General features: G+C 36.1%; 4 protein-coding genes across 6 annotated transcripts in view; 1 reads left to right on the top strand and 3 right to left on the bottom strand.

Moving 5' to 3' along the window:
* Window positions 1–118: 118 nt before the first annotated feature.
* On the bottom strand, window positions 119–2,449 carry LOC122532301 (nucleolar protein 11). Its single transcript, XM_043660972.1, has 4 exons — window positions 2,050–2,449; window positions 1,435–1,966; window positions 331–1,358; window positions 119–254 (listed from the first exon to the last, which is right to left on the bottom strand). Exons 1-4 carry the CDS (start codon window positions 2,179–2,181, stop codon window positions 126–128), a joined length of 1,821 nt encoding a protein of 606 aa, XP_043516907.1. The 5' UTR covers window positions 2,182–2,449; the 3' UTR covers window positions 119–125.
* A 354-nt stretch (window positions 2,450–2,803) lies between these two features.
* Window positions 2,804–5,879, top strand: LOC122532302 (protein APCDD1-like). The gene is made up of 5 exons (XM_043660973.1): window positions 2,804–3,189; window positions 3,538–3,679; window positions 3,799–4,030; window positions 4,108–4,536; window positions 4,610–5,879. Exons 1-5 carry the CDS (start codon window positions 3,147–3,149, stop codon window positions 5,582–5,584), a joined length of 1,821 nt encoding a protein of 606 aa, XP_043516908.1. The 5' UTR covers window positions 2,804–3,146; the 3' UTR covers window positions 5,585–5,879.
* A 6-nt stretch (window positions 5,880–5,885) lies between these two features.
* Window positions 5,886–6,899, bottom strand: LOC122532313 (60S ribosomal protein L34-like). 2 transcript variants are annotated; one of them, XM_043660988.1, is made up of 4 exons: window positions 6,811–6,899; window positions 6,585–6,663; window positions 6,093–6,290; window positions 5,886–6,024 (listed from the first exon to the last, which is right to left on the bottom strand). In XM_043660988.1, the coding sequence occupies exons 2-4, from the start codon at window positions 6,647–6,649 to the stop codon at window positions 5,931–5,933; spliced, it is 357 nt and encodes a 118-aa protein (XP_043516923.1). In that variant the 5' UTR covers window positions 6,650–6,663; window positions 6,811–6,899; the 3' UTR covers window positions 5,886–5,930. The 2 variants fall into 2 exon arrangements, with proteins under 2 accessions (XP_043516923.1, XP_043516924.1); XM_043660989.1 differs by having other exon boundaries at window positions 6,752–6,843.
* Window positions 6,900–7,756: 857 nt separating this feature from the next.
* The window catches only part of LOC122532277 (ephrin type-B receptor 1-B), a 124,949-nt gene continuing 115,995 nt past the window's right edge, over window positions 7,757–16,710 (bottom strand). For both annotated transcript variants that reach the window (XM_043660897.1, XM_043660909.1), the window contains one exon: window positions 7,757–13,347. In XM_043660897.1, the coding sequence (XP_043516832.1) occupies window positions 13,083–13,347 (265 nt within the window). In that variant the 3' untranslated portion in view covers window positions 7,757–13,082. The remainder of the gene's footprint in view (window positions 13,348–16,710) is intronic.

Here is a 16,710-nt window from a genome sequence, read left to right as displayed (position 1 = left end):
ATCTTAATGACTTTCTACCACAAATGTATTATTAAATCTGTATATACATATATAAAAAAATATTTTACAATTTCATTTACATATTAATAATAATAAAAGAAATAATTTACGTTAAATATTGTATTTTAGTAGAGTTTTATTTCTTCTATCGTATAAAATTTGTTACGATTCTTTTGTAATAATTTCGATGATTTGCCACTAATTGTTCTTTTCAAAATGGGCCTCATATTTTCCATATCTTTGAATACTTGTAACTGCAAAAAAAAATTAATTAGCAAAAAAGTCAAAATACTTATTAAAGTAGTTACACTAAGTTTTATATAAACTTACATGATCATCTAAAACATAACTAAGTTTATTAAGTAGCATTGATACTTCTGGATCTCGTGATAGTATGTAGTGTTGATAATGGGACTCTAACAAAAGACTAGACCATTCATATAACTGTTTTTCAGTTGGTTCCTGTACAATATCATAACAAAAATCTTGAGAATCTAATTTTTGGATTAAGTATTGTAATAATCGAAGTATTTCATCAAAATTTAAACCACTCTTAAGATAAGATGATAAAGAAATATCAGAATAAGTAAGACTAAAAATTTTGTCAAGAAAATCATTTCTTGAATGTAAATTTTTGACAGTCGATAAATCCTCAGTTGTGCCATTTTGTAATGGTAGAAAAGTTTCATCAGGATTTCTTAACGAAAATATTAGGAGATCGATCAATAACTTCTCTGGCAAATCTTTCATATTATTTAAACACCATATAATTGATTCAACGTCTTTCGACTCGATCAACTCCGGAATTAATATTTCTTGTATTGCGGCATCGCTTAATCCTTCTTTTATGTAAGATGATATTTGCTTAAAAAGTTTTTTCGTAGGTTTCTGTCTTGGTTTAATCAAAGTTGTTTCATTCTTTTCCCACTGCGCAACTGTTGATTCTTGTATTACCATGATCTCATTATCATCAATACTCTCATCATCGTTTTTGAAACGCAAAGATGATCCAAGTAAAGTTGCTATTTTCTGAGGTGCAAGGTGATAGGGAGCAATTGCTAAATGTCTATTAGCAGCAAGTAACAACTTGTCCTCAATTTTCCACAGCTTTGCATCTCTTGTATACAATTTCAATTTCTGAGCATCTTGTATTAGTTTGAACTGTACATTATAAATCATTAATATAGCTCCTTCTTCAGAGACATCAGCCCCATAAATTGCCACAGTTCCCTCATTTAGAGATGTCATAACTACTGGATGTTTAGTATTAATATTATTAATAATACCAATTAAGGTACTTAAAGTAGATTCACTATTAATTTCCATTAAAGGATGACTATACAATCGACCATGTGACCCTGAATAACAAGAAATAAATACATAAATTAATAACATGAAAATATTTAAAAAGAAATTAGAGACTTAAAAGCTTACATAGCGTTAGAAGACAAGCTTTATTTTTAGCTTGTAATACAGTATGGCCAACTAATTCTTCTGATTTTCTCTTTAACTCCAGTCTTTTAACACAATCTGATTCTTCAGAATAGGTTTCATTGTTCAGTTTAACTATAACACAATTGTATGTTCCTTCAAGGTTAGTTAATATACACAAATTTATTTGATCACTAATGCGGATCAAATAACAATCCAATATTTTCTCATTGACTTTTAATATTCCTTCTTTGGACCAAGATTTTCTGTTTTCTATAGCTTTTTCTAATGAAGCAGTAGCTCCATCTTTGCGTACCAATATAGGTGGACAATCTTCAAGTGTAAGAATGGTATGCAAAGGGGACTGAAATTTATAGCCCTTGATGCTATTTAAATCCGTTTCATCGGCCGTCCAAAGACGTATTTTTTTTTCATTAAATACCGCGGCGTATTGACACTTTGTTTCATCATAAATAACTTGTGTCGTCAAACGATCTTTACTAGTCCAGCTACTTAATTGCTTTAAATCCTGCAACTGTAAAATAAATTATATCATTTACAGATAACAGACAACATCGATTATTGTTAATGTAAACAAACGTTATTAATACAATTTACCTTATACCGGATTACAATGTTTCTTCCTAATGTTACGATTGCACATCCACTTTCTGAATCTCTTTCGACACCTAACAAATTCTGTTGGTCGATAAGAGGACATAACGTATAATACGAATAAAGTTTTGCCATATCGAACGTTTTAAGGCAGCTTTTTTTTTCACTCACGTGCTTAAAATGAAACTGTATACACTTCACCAATTAGCATTTGATTCCGAAACTTCATCTTCATATAATAACAATGAATATATACATATGTATATATATATATATATATTCTCAATGATTTAGTTTTTAATTCTACATTAATATAATTACGTTGAATCAACATAAAATGATACCAAAAACTAAATTCGAATTTTACTATGAATTATGAAATCCACATAGGTTAGTTCTGCCAGGCAAAATGTAGCGCCCTCGCAATTCTAAGATACATACTATTCTCATTTAAAATTTTAAAAATAAAGTTTCCCGCGAATTATAAAGTGTCTAAATTATATCAATGATAACTTAACAAAATATGTAGGTAAAAGGCTCCAAAACTATTTTTACCAGATATATATTAAATTCCGTTTCTTTTTCATAACGTTTAATCCATGCGTTGAATCACTTTCGTTCGAAACTATTTTGGAAATGTATTATAAAAATATTTTGAACTGAGATATCTTTATATAAGGCTTGTAAAGCTTGCTTGAAATTATTGTGATGTTTGATAATTAAAAATCTAATCAATAGCGTTTGAATTAAGCTTGACTGATATAAATAAAATTTTCCTTCTGGAAAATAACTGCAAATTAAATGTTATTTATGTCGTAAATAATAGATGCATCTACCACTTGTGTCCACCACTTCATCAGTTGACCGAAGAAGGTCGGGAAGGGATAAAGCTATATATGCTGAGGGTGACTTGAACAATACTTGAGTTTGCCCAGATCACTCAGAAAGAGTTCTAAGATAATAATATAACTTTTTAACAGAACATATGATTTATTGATATTTCTCTCTATGGTGGTGTAAAAAATTTTTGATCTCAGTAAAATTTATTTTTGCTAATAAATAAAATATCATATTGGAAACTTTCGCTGCAGTGACCAAGAATGCAACCATTATTTACAGTTTCTCTTCTCTACTTATTTATTGGTAAGTTAATTGAAGTTTATTTTATAAATTGTATTATTTCAACATGTATTTCCAATTGTATTGGATCAACTGTTTTATTCATTTATTCTTTAAAATTTACTCAACATCCTTCTACTTCTGATTGATGCGCGTTTCTTGGATAGCTGCATAACATCACGAAGTTCATCGTATCTCATTGTCGATCCGATTGGAATACCAATGGAAAAGACAGAAAAAGATGGGTGTGGAAATGCAGCAGAACAAAATTTCATCGTTTTTTTTACCTTTTTTTTGTCACGAGATTACAACTCGATTGCTGAAAAGCTTTAAAATCACTTAATGTTTTTGTTCCAATTGTTTTATTCTTAGGATTCGATTGTACAGTTTCACTAAAAGAAGAAATAGAGAATGATCGTTGCGAGATGATGATGAAAAAGATTGATTCTGATAACAAAGGAATTATAACAGACAATACACCGTCTAGATTGCATTCAACGTGGATATCGCATGAGTAAAAGTTTTTACAATAGATCATTTCAGGACTAAACATTTTGAATTTTTCGACTAAGGAAACATTATTTAATATAACGTTTTAAATATCCTATAAATACATTATTATTTTTTCTTCAGATGTGAAATACGAGCTGGTCCAAAATATGTCATAAGGAAATACAGTTTTTTTAAGAACGACTCGTTTCTTCTATTACAATATCATTATGACGACGAATCATGCAGCGTCGCAACATATACCGTTGTAGCGCGTGGTTCTGTTAAAATTTTATCTCCATCTATTGTAATTTCTGGTGCTGTGGAAACTAGCGTACAATTGGACTCAGTTTATTTGATACCACTCAATAGACAGGTAGATCAATCTTCTTTGGATGTTAAAAAGTCAAAGATCAAATGACAGAGAACTTTTACATTTCATTAAATTGTCAGGTCGCTCATAAATTTGGACGTATAATGAATGCAAGCTGCGGTGGTATCGAAACAAAGTGGCGTCCTTATTTAGTACAGCTTATCTATGAACGATCTACAAATTCTTCTTCTTCATCACCCATGGATTTAAATATGTACGATTTGAATTCCAATTCTCTTCAAAGTCGTCTATTGCGGCTAAGGAAGCGACACACAATGGACTGTTTGAAATCTTTTGAAATTGATTTCTCGGAATTAAAGTTACTCCGAGTAGAAATAAAACGATCTAATTCCGCTGCGAAGTCATTAAGGAATGAAAATAATGGTGAAGATAAAATGCGTATAAGAGTTGAATTATGGCTTGGTGGACTTGCACGAAATATTCGTTTCCAGAAAATACAACAGGCTCCAAATCATTTGCAATCTACGTCTTTGTTACGTGCCGACAGGGTAAAGATGCGCAGAAAAGCATAATTTCCATAATAATTAATAGATGAAACATTTTTTGTTTTAAATATTGTAGGCTGCTGATTGCCCGATTTGTGGAAATGTGTACCGCGCTACCGAGTATAGTCCACCTTTGTTTCATCAAGCGCCTCCACTTCCAGCGGTTATAGGCGGTGTTTGGTTGAGCATCAGATGCGAAAGTGTTGATGGAGGATTTTGGTCTAAGAGATTTTTTCAAATTTATTCCGATGACAGCAGATGGTTCGCGCGTTGGACTTATTACGTTGATTCTACATGTTCGAATTCGTTGTATTCAATCAATGCAGCTGGAAATTACGTTCAACGTGTTGTTCGACAAAGACGAGACGTTGAAGATTCGAATACAAAGACATCCAATATTGAAGACTTGGAAAAACTTAGGAAAAATCTAGTATTGAACATACATCGTCATTTGTTCAAAGATACTGAAGAATTGAATAGTTTAGAACTAAAACAAAGGCAGAAAATGAAAATTAATCAAGAACAAGAATCCATTATTGGTAATTTTAAGGTCCAGAAAGATAAGTTACCTTTTGGAACAAGTGAATTAGAATTAAAAATTCTTGAATATTCATTCATTCCTGTTGATAAGATAATACCAATTAATTGCAAAGGAACTACTAAGGAAATTAAGCATATAAGAAACGAAGCAGGTTTATGGACAAAAAATTGCATACTTGGAACCAACTTCAAAGCTCCAGCAATTTTGAAGTTTAAAGCAAGAATTGGTCTTGATTGGAAAGGAGATTATACTCTGCTTTTAGCATCATGGGAAGATGATCTTTGGGAAGCTCCTCTTCATCAATGTTCCGAGATAACTTCGCGAAACTATTTTCGAGAATCCTGGCCTTTGCTTTTTTTTCGAAGAGGCAATCGGTATGATCGATTCAGTCGATATAGGCGAGATTGGTTTTCTTCTTCATTTGCCACAAGTCTTACAAGTTCCTCGTTTATGCATTACATCATTCTATTTTTATATTGGTTGCATTTCTTTTCTTATATTGGTTATTAATGATAAAATTAAAATCATTCTCTTCCAAAGATAATCGTAAGCATATCAGGGTATATTTGTATATATGCAGTATATACATTATAGATGAATAATGAAACAAAAACAATATGTTACACTCCTTTAAACTTTTGATAAATTTCAGATGACTTCTGAAATTTCTGACAAATGATTAGACTTCATTACTTATTGTACATCATTAAACACATAATGTTATACAATTATATAACTACATGTGCTAAATTATGAAAAGCATTATAATGAACTAAATAAATGTAATTATAAAAAAATAATTTGTGTCACATTGAGTCTTTAAATATATTTTATTTATAAAATGAAAAGTATATAATTACTTTTCTGCTTTCTTTAATTTGGCGAAAGCTTGTGTTTTCATCACCTTTATGACGATCTTCTGCTCTTCAATAAGGAAAGCCCTAACAATCCTACAAATATAAGTGTTCAGTAATAAATCTTTATAAACAATTATTTTGTGGAAATAAAGAAAATCAACCTCTCTTTGACACATTTATGGCAGAGGACACCACCATATACTCGTTTCACAGTCTTCTTTCGCCTACACATTCGTGATCTTTCCATAGGTCTAGCTGGTTGAATGCCTCTTAATTTATCTTTACACTGACCACATCTGGGAATTTTCTTCGGTTTTTTAAGGTATTGGTATACTAATTTTCCTCCAGGGGTACGCACACTGTAAATTTACAAACATAATATGTTTACAAACGATAAAATGCAAGTTTTTAATAAATTAATTAAAATAATAAATAACTGAAACAAATAATATTTTATATTCAATGGAATTCACGATGACATGACTTTAAACAGCAAACATGTGAATTTTATATGTTGAAGTGAACCAAAACATAACCTTAAATAATCAAATGTTTATGCTACCAGAAGTTTTATAAAAATTTCTCATATTATGAAAATAATAGTGTTATATCAAATACAATAATTCCCTTATTATTACTTAAAGAATACTTACACGCGTCTCCTATTACTCTTTGTGTTATAGGAGAGCCGACGTCGATATGTTAATCTCTGCACCATTTTGGTTCTGAAATCTAAATTCGCACGAAGGTTTGTTCATATAACAATAAATTATATCGTTAAAAGGTGTAGATTTCAGAATAATTATAAAAACATCTTCACCATTGAGGATTAAATTAAAACACTTGGGTATTAAAATGTAACATAAAACTCAAACGAACCTTACGCAGAGCAAACGGGAAAAGGAAGTTGCTTCTCAAAGACTATTTCACTGTGTGTAAACCGTATGTACAGAACTGTATCTTGAACAGAACTGCCCTCTGGTGTTGAATAAGTAGAAACGTTCTTCCATGAACAAAAAGCATACTAGAAAAATATTGCAGAAACACGGGCTAATTAGTTTCACCTTTCTGCTGCTATGTGGCGTTAGTGTTTTAATGTACAGAATTTGAACAAATGTTCAATTGCAAAAAAAAGCTAATTACCAGGATTAATTTATAAACGTTTGCAACAATGTTTTTATTGGATCCTCAACTTTCCTTCTATATAAATTTTATAGCATTTGAGAATGTATTAGGAAAAATTGCACATCTGTACTGTATCTATGTACATGTGTAATATAAAGTAATACGTAGTGCCTCTTTGAAAGATTGTCAAATAAATTTTTGAACGGTAAAAGCAGCTTCTTTAAAAGATAATTAAAATAAAGAAGTCGACTTTTACTGTTTAGAAATTAACGAAAGTTTATTAATGAAAGAGTAAGCTTGTTAAACGATACACAGATTAAACTGAGCTCTCGTAATAAAATCGAAAGAAAATTATTATTTTTGTTCAATCAATATTTTCGAAATCAGTAATAATATGAAAATCAGTAAAATTAAGAATATATATTAAGTCAGTTGCATAAAAAATGGTAAATAAAATACTGCGTGTGAGGTTCACGAGTGAACAAAAAATATTCTCTCTCTTTTTTTACATCGTATAAGGTATATTATTTATTATATCTTATTTACATTCAACATCGTCTTGACAACACCATAGGAAAAATGCTTTTTTGTTTTAGACACATTCCAAAATTTGTCGACATTAACTTCTCTTATTGCATCTGTCGCGCTTTGTCGCTTTTTTGTATTTTTCTTTTTTTGTATTTTTTTTTTTTTTTTTTACACAATGAAATCGAGGACACACGATGGTGATTCGCTGAACCAATTGCGTTTAAAAACTCAGTTCGATGAGTAGATACATAAATTATGGGATGCGTGTTACGTGAATAGTAGATGAGCTATTTATAATATATACGGGACGGTACCTGTGTGCTCTTTGTCTTCTCGCGAATTTAATATATGTCTTTTTTTCTTTCCTTTATTTTATCTTTTTTTTTATTTTTGTTTGCTTTTCGTTTCCGAAGCAGGTACTTTGACAAAGTTCGCTGTAAACAGACTGGCGAAGATAAAAAAAGACGGTATTAAAAAAAAAAAAAAAAATGAAAGGAAGAACAATTGAAAATGAGATATTAAACATCGTGCACGTAGATCGCTTAAGAAAAAAATATCGCTTAACTAATCGTTTAATATTAACTGCTTAGAGACTCGACGATCGTTATCTATGATGTTGTATTTCGCGCTTTTCTTTCTTTTTTTTTTTCCCTCCCTTCTATCCTTTCGTCTCGTTTTTTACAACGCCGGCAGAGTTCTTTTTAAAAACTCCGAAGTAAACAAATAATAATTCCTCTTATTCTTTTTTTCTTTTGTCCCCTTTCTAACGATTCTAAGTTAGGTAAATACAGATAACCTACCACAATCAGAACGTCTTTCTTTTTCTCGTTCTTTAATTTAGTCAGATCTCTAAACAATAAATAAGGCATTCTTTGCTTTTTAATAAATAGTAGTACAAGAAAGCATTAATCGAGTAAAAAAAAAAAAAGGTATTTAAGTAAAAGAGCGTCTGAGGAAAATTATCTTCAACGACTTTCTATTCGGTTTTTTAACTCATCGCTACGTTTCCTCGATGGAAATTGATTACTTAAAAAAAAAAAAAAGAAAAAAAAAAAAGAAACAATCGTAACTAATAATACATTAAAAAAAAAGAGAAGAACAAGACGAATAAAAAGGAAAACGACAGGAGAGGAAATGCAATTATTGTATCGTTCGTTCTCGCGTGAATCGTAGTGAATTTTGATTCGGATTACGCAGTTATTTTTCCTATCGCTCTTCCTTCTCTCGACAGTTTCGTATCTTGGATTCTCGTCTCTTACAAAATAAAAAGTAAAAGCGCACTGCGTGTTGAAATCGGTGAGAAGGAAATCTAGAGAGAGAACAGGGGAGAGAATTAAAATACGTGGTCATCAAGTATGATCGAAAGCTTCGAAAGTGTTGTAAGCAGGCGCCGTACGATGGTTCTTCGGAGTGAAAGAAGTAGAGAAAGTAGAAGAAAATGAAATAAAAAAGGGACAGCTCTAGGCGTTCGAACGCGAAAGACTGAAAAGTGAAAATCGAAAAGGTATCTCTCTAATAAGATATCATTTATGCTCTAACTAATTTTTATCATCTGCTCGTTTCGTGCCTACGATCGTGTAATATCGATAGAGATCTATGAAATCTAAATATTAATTCACTGGAAACTATCGACATTCTCAAAACTTCAGGTCGCACTCGCAGGTTCGTCGCTAGACACAAATAGTTACAGCTGAAAGTTCTTAAAATCTTCTTTTTTTTTCCCCCTCTCCTCTTTGCTGGAGTCCCGGCCGAAATTTTTATCATTTCCCCCTTCGTTTCAACTTCGCCCACGTGTGCGATTATCGCGTATCGTTCGATAATCGTCAACGCAACGATTTCCCGTCTCGTTCGGTTGGGACTCCATCGTGTGACTCCGTCACCCCTTACGCTTTATCTTACTTCTCGTTTTAACCTTTAATACGAACATTTAGGAAGATAGCGCTATCGATAATTAATATTTTCTGAAATTTTTTAACATTCTCTATATAAAAATCTGCATTTGCGTGTATTCACTTATTGCTTCTTAATCGTCGCCATTTTTTTTTTTCTTCAGTAGCTTTTTCGTTCTCTTTCTCCTCTAACGGAGGCTGGACGCGCTCGCTCGCACGCGACGTTTCGACGTGTCACGCACGAAACAATTGTACGATCGAACGCGGATAGCCTCGCAGGACTTTCCTTCGCATTTTTCGAATGCAAACGGAACGACCTTGTGTAAGAATCTCCTAATCGACAGGCCCGACGCACCGATGAGACGAGCTTACACATTCCACGTTACATACGTTTATTTTCTGTATCACGCAGAGCAATTTTGACTACCGGTCGCATCTTCTTCTCCTCCTTTTCTTCCCTCTTTGCCCATCCATCGAGGCGTCGAGCCTCTGTCAACTATATCTCTAGCGTAATTCGTTAAATTAAAGAATTAAAAAAATTCTTCCCGTGGCTGGCCCCGACTTGCTTGGAAGCGTTTGAGCCGCTCGTCATTGATTTAACTCGACGAACGTTCGCCGGTTTGAAACGAGTCGTCTCCCAGGTTCGTGGTGCGCCTGGGAAGCAGTCTTTGCGATCAGCGAACGTGGATGTAGACAAGATACAGACCATCCATCGCGACGAAACAAGCCATTCCATCTCCCTAAAGACGAGATTTCTTACATTTAAGTGCGCGTCAGAGGTTTTCGACCGAAGCATGTTTCTGTTTTCCTATATACATTTGAAAAATCAATAGCGTATAGCAAAATAGGAACATGTTTCTCCATTGCATCGATATAAAATGCACTTGACGCTTATAAGAAATTCCTCACCTTAACGCTATAACGACCGGTTACTTACAGTAGTGACTTTCACCAGACAGCGGCGAACTCTATTAAGAATTTACAGATTCTAATTTTTACTATGTACAGCGGACTTACTACGTTGCCTCTTATCCGGCCAATACTTGCTGTAGAAATGGATCGTGACTTTTCTGTAGCAGAATACGACTGAACATAAAGCACTTGACAATCGTACAATGCTTCTTATTGTTAGAGATGTAACATTATTCACCAAATCTATTTATCTATGAATTATATTATTCGTTTATCCAGAGGCTGGCCAGAGAGAGTTTACCGTGTAATGAAACAGTCAGTAACTGTGGATCCGTGAAAAGTAAGAAGGTAGAACTACTAAACGTAAATGAATATAAACAGATACGTGTATTTAAACGGTCGCTAACCGCTGAAAATCATATGACACCATAGTCACGTCACCGGTCGTTATAGCGTTAACCTAAATTATCGTATGAAGTCGCTACGCGTGCACGCTGGGGTGTGGACATTGCGTCTGCGATGCGAAACAATTCGAACAGCACTCGTTGAAAAAAGTAAATTTACTACTTTAGAGCCGATCTCGCTAACGTTCTCTCTGTCTCTGTGTGTATCCGCTTTCGTGTTTTCGCGAAATACTTTTCTACATAATCATCACGCCGACTCTTTAGCCCGTCGTTGCTTTGAAAAAATTTACTCGGTACGCTCGTCGTCGATCTCGAACTCCCTCGCCGCTCTCGTTTCTTACCCTTTTCTTTTTTTTCAAATGCTCCTTGATATGTTCATGATGTCGAGGGACACGTTTCACCGATCACCTCGCTATCTTTCCTCCGATTCTTCAAACGTTCATTCGTTGGCCATCCGATTCGTTCCTGACAAATCTGTCTCGCGTTACGCACAATATAATCTATCTCTCGTTTAATACGTATATAATAGGGACTCATTCTTTTCTACGCGCGATAGCGTGCGCTGTTTCTTTCACGCAGAACATTTTCCCCCGTTCACGCACACTCTCTCTCTCTCTCTCTCCCTTTATTGGCACATGTTCCTGCTCTCGCTCTCTCTTCCATTTGTTTTAATCGACAAGTACCTATACCAGATTGCGTATACAACATTATACTTTATATAGGTAACGCGAAGGCAAGAATCGTATCCTCTCGTATCATTCCTTTAATCTTCGTTCTGTCGTCGCGTTATTTAAACATCTACAAGTAATTTTGAATGATCTTGCTCTTTTTTTCGTTTTCTTTTTTTCTTTCAGTCTCACGTTATTTGCCTTTACTGTTGCTCCTTCGATCGTTTCGCAAAAGCGGAGCGGAGTGGGCAACAATTCTCGATACTCGTATAATATCTACATGCGTGTGTGACTGGTGTCTGGGCGTCGTGTGAGGTGTGTGTCGTGTATTTGTACATCGATTAAGTTTTATTAATAAGAGCTACAAAATATCCGCTGCACAGGACGTAAGATGCGGCGTTAGATGCTCGCAATGTGAGAACACGTTGATCTCCTCGTTTCTCCCTCGTGATCCACGCTCGTCGCATCTTAAAACGTACATATTAGACCTTTCGAATCGTCGTTACGGTTTTACACGATCAATCGTTGTCCGAAACATTCGCGTAGATGGAAGAAACGACGAGACAACCTGCTCGGGGAGGGGTCGTTAATACTTTAGGCCGTCTATTTGTTCGTGCAATTGGTCTGTACCGTGGTGACACTTGACAGTATCGATCATCAATCGCTGAATGACCCGATCACCGTTCGACGCGAAGGATACCGTCGCGCGATATAGATTAGGAACAACTGTAAAACAATAGAGTTGGCTTCGTTGACAGTAGAATGCAGTAAACGTTTTGGACTGTATGCGAAAACGTAAACGTCTGGCAAGACGGTTGTCTCGTGTATGCAATGTAGTGTACGTGTGAGCAACAATTGAGCGCGTTAGAACAGTCTCGACACGGTGAACCAGGCTTCGAAATGTTTCTCGGGGGGGTTTAAGATAGGATTAACGCGATTGCTTCTCGCTTCACGCGTGAATTTCATACGGCAGTGATTAATACAGTGGCAGTTCGAGTTCCTTTCGGCGCAAGTTCGCGCGAGAAAGATTTTCTAGGAAGAAGAGAAAGACAAAGTCAATGGCTGACTCTCGTTCTCACAGAGTCGCGTGTATATGTATACGTTTGCGCGTTGATCCCGTCGCGAGCTTCCTCGATCGTTCGTAAACGATTACGCGAGCGTTTACGCAAGGATTTACTTTTTCGTTCGTAAACTCGTCGTATCTCAAAGAAGACTCGTTTTCGACGAGCAGTCGCAGAAATTTCGTTGCGACGAATTTCTCGTCGTCTTCCGAGAGTTCCGTTTCATTCTTTGTTTTCTTCCGTTGGAATGTCTGCGATATGCGGTCGCCGGTCGATCTATCCGAGACTGGCCGGAGGAGCTCTTCCGGCGTCTTTCGATTCTTTTGTCCTGATGCTGCTCCGTGGCCTTGGGCGTCCGCGAGGCAAGGGCACGTTTCCTTCGAAGAAGAAAACAAGTCCATCGACCTGTGACTAGGATGATGCTTGGATCGTCGGTGCCTTCGGTGGAGCTGTTTCAAAGGGCGATCGACACGCGAGAGCTTCTCGAACGAACGACGAACGTCGTCTGGTCAATGGGGATTCTCTATCGAATGTCGCTGCGTCGGTCGCGAACGTCAACGCGGTTTAAACGAGAAAGCCTTGCGAGGTAGCGGACATCTGCGCTCTGAGCGCCGTCACGCTGTTCATTATCTTCTTCTGGTGTCCGACCAACGTGACGCCGAGCGCCGTCAGCTCTTGAACGGTGACACGCGCGGCCGCCTCCAAGGTAGTCACTCCGGACCTCTCGAAGCTCTCCGCGTACCGTGACATCTTGATGGAAGCCAGCCACTCGCTGACCGAGGTCAGCTGCGTCAAGTCCACCGCGTCCGGCGCCAGTGGATTGGTGCCCCTGTCGAAAATCTCGTGTTAGAATCGTGTCGTTTTTGTTACACGTTGCAGGGATTCATCGGGGGGTGAACACTATATCAGGGAACCAAAGACCTGAAATTCGTTCGAGCTTTTCTACAGGTCGTTGATTGGATTCTAAGGACAGGGTGGGAAAATGAAAGCGCTCCAATTAACTGGACGATTTAATTATGAATTTTTAATGACCTTGAGATTAGAATCGTGGAACTTTTAGTGATCTTGGAATTGGAAAATAAATAAACAAAGTAAGATAATTTATATCTGACGGAGGAATAGAAATTTGTCAAGAAAATCAGGTCAATTTCAATATTCACGCAGAAATGAAACAAATATTAGAAATGTAAAGAATTTAAAGTTATTCCTACAAGAAGTTAACAAATTAAGAAACAACTTATCACTCAACTGGTGTGAACCAAACTCTAAGGGAACGCTTTCGTTTTTCCACGTTCGAAGTATAGAGAACAATTTCAAGTTCATCTCGGATTCTATTGTTGAAATATTTCTAGTAAGGAGGGGTCAGCCGTTTCGACGATCGCGCTTTTACACCGATCATCGAAACAGCCACACTCGTAAATACATGGCCCTAGATCTGTTCACACAAATGGGAACTATATATGTATATCAAATATATGTACACTAATATCCATCGGTTAGCAAAAAACATACATAGACATTTTGATTTTCGTGCTCGCAGAAAGTCAAGTACTTACGAACCAAAAGTTTAACATTTTCGCAAAGAAATCCGAGTCTACGATACGTATCCAGAGGCGAGAGACACTCTGCGAGCACGATATCAAAAGTTCGGAGTAAATAGGTGACTGGTTAGGGTCGGAGATTGTGATCCAGAAATCGAGTATCAGAGGTTCTACTATTCATTTCTAGGAGAAGTAATTCCATTATGGTGGTTATTTACTTAATAGACTTTTTACGAGCGGATTTACGGGTAAATACGGTATAAAAACAGATCTTATAGAAGAGGGTTCGGTAAAATATCTTTTATGTACATTTTTCCGATCGAGGCTCGATAATTTTTCACGATCGCGCCTGAACAGGCCCTGATACTTCACATCGTACAGATTGTACGTAGCCACCTTGAAATGCGAAACTTTTGCTCGCACGTGTGGAAAAGTCGATTAGATCACGAGTATCACGCGTGGCGAGATCGTGGAAAACTCGAGCCTGGAGTTCGTGGAACCGTTGCTAGCGATTGGTTTGGTGATCGATGGTGAAATGACAGTGAGAGTTGCTAATGACGGTAATGAGAGTTACTATGACGGTGTGATTACGTTGATGATATGCACAAAGTTTGAGAGATCAGCTGGATCGGTGTTACGTTAGAACGTGAATGGATAATGGTGCGTATGAAAGCAAGCAGTGCGATACCAACTAATAGGATACAAGCAGAGCAAATGCTGTCTACGTGGCAGCAGTACTCGGTGGTGATTTGAACGAAGCAAATGGAGCAAGAAGGCAACGGAATCGAACGCACACGCACGCGTATACAGTGAATCGCAGAAGTGTTTGTACCGCTCGTACCTCCCTCAATTGTCAACGAATCGAACGATTCATAATACAGGTTTCAAAACATTGATCAACATCGTTGACAAAAAAAAAGCCAGAAATTATAACGCGATTGGGATAGTAGGGATATTTTTGCGATTCTTGCACATGTACATGTACGAGAACAATCTCTGATTAAAGAGCATCTCGATACATGATTGATCTTTTTTTTCTTGCCTTATTGCTCCTCGCTCGCTCCGTACTTTCTTTATTTATTTTTTTTTCTTTTACTTTTTGGTCGACTGAAAGCTGTTCTTGATTTTTTACCTTTTTCTCAAATGCACGTTGGAGGATGTCGACGAGGCGGGTGGGGGTGGGGGTGGAGCACCCCTTTCCCTGATTCTGACAATTGTTAGCATTTGTTAGTGCGATGGAGGTCACACACTTTGGTGTGTGTATGTGTGTATGTGTGTCGCGTGTGTGCTTGTATATGTGTATGTTCAAGTACGTCGCATTCAGTTTCACTCTGATTTCTCTCTCTCTCTCTCTCTCCCTCTCTCTCTCACTTTCATATACCGAAGTAGTGATGTGTACGTTTGTGCAAGTGTATGGTCACGTGCTTGTGCGAAGCTCAATTTATCGCGATTGTCAGCGTAAACTCTAAGGTAATTAGCGCGCATCGATTCGGTTTCCGCGGGCGTAATGCGTCTAAGCTGATTGATTGTCCGTTTATGATTTCTCGTCGTCTCTCGACGCCGGTCGAATCGATTCGAGGAGGAGAAAAATCGTTCGAGATTTTCTATTCACCTTGTTGGAAAGAACGCCGCAAACCCTAGGCCATCTTTCTTTCTATCTATCGTTCCATCATTTTTCCTGTAATGGTGTGTCGCGACGCGTTCCGCTCTATGACCGACTCCTTTTCTTCGTTTCTCGTTTTCCCCGAAATTTTTTCGCTATATAATGAAGGCGCGACACGCGTAGCGCGTTCGCGAAGAATCGATTCTCCCTCGGCGTGAAAACAGCCCGGGATATATCGTGTACGGTTTTCCTGATTTTTCTCGAGTTTTCAAGTAGAAAAATACTATTCTAATCTGGTCGAATGGTAGCTCGCACGATTTAAATGCTAATAAGTCTTTGCAGTTTCCTTCTTTTTTTTTTTTTTTTTTTTTTTTTTTTAATTTTTTGTTACGGTAAAAGTCGTGACGTTAATAAATACTATATATATATATATATATCCGCTTCTTCATAATATATGTTTACGTATACTCGTGTGTGAGATATATATATATATATACATTACGTATATCAAGAATTAGAAAAAACATCTGAAAGACTATGACAACGCGGCTCGCAGTTTAAAAAAACCCTCTTGCCTTCGTCCTTAAGCCTTCTCGCTTAAGTCCACTCTATATTGCTATTCGTTGGTTCGATTCGTCCTCTAATAAATTCTCATTAGCTCTACGAGAAAAAACTGCGGGGGTACACATATATATATATATATATGTATGTATATATATGTACTCTCATAAAATTTCCCATTTAAATCCCTCTAACTAGAACCATAAATATTCTCTATGTGACTTCTACGATGGCAGCTAAGATCGATAAAATTTACCGCGCCTGGCGCTTTGCTTGAACATCATGATAAAAAACACTTTGCTCTTTAAATAAGTATATACATACATACATACATACATACATACATGCATACATACATACATACATATATATATATGTATGTATATTTTTATATATATATATATATAAACTCGTTTGCTTTCAATAATGAATCTTGTATATAATTCGAAAACCGTGAAAAATCTTTCTTCTACAACGACTAATTTCC

Source organism: Frieseomelitta varia, unplaced genomic scaffold (assembly GCF_011392965.1).
Source record: "Frieseomelitta varia isolate USP_RPSP 00005682 unplaced genomic scaffold, Fvar_1.2 scaffold_447, whole genome shotgun sequence".
In the NCBI taxonomy this organism is placed as follows: domain Eukaryota; kingdom Metazoa; phylum Arthropoda; class Insecta; order Hymenoptera; family Apidae; genus Frieseomelitta; species Frieseomelitta varia.
Note: the sequence above shows the minus strand (reverse complement) of the source record. Positions and strands in the feature narration are given on the sequence as shown.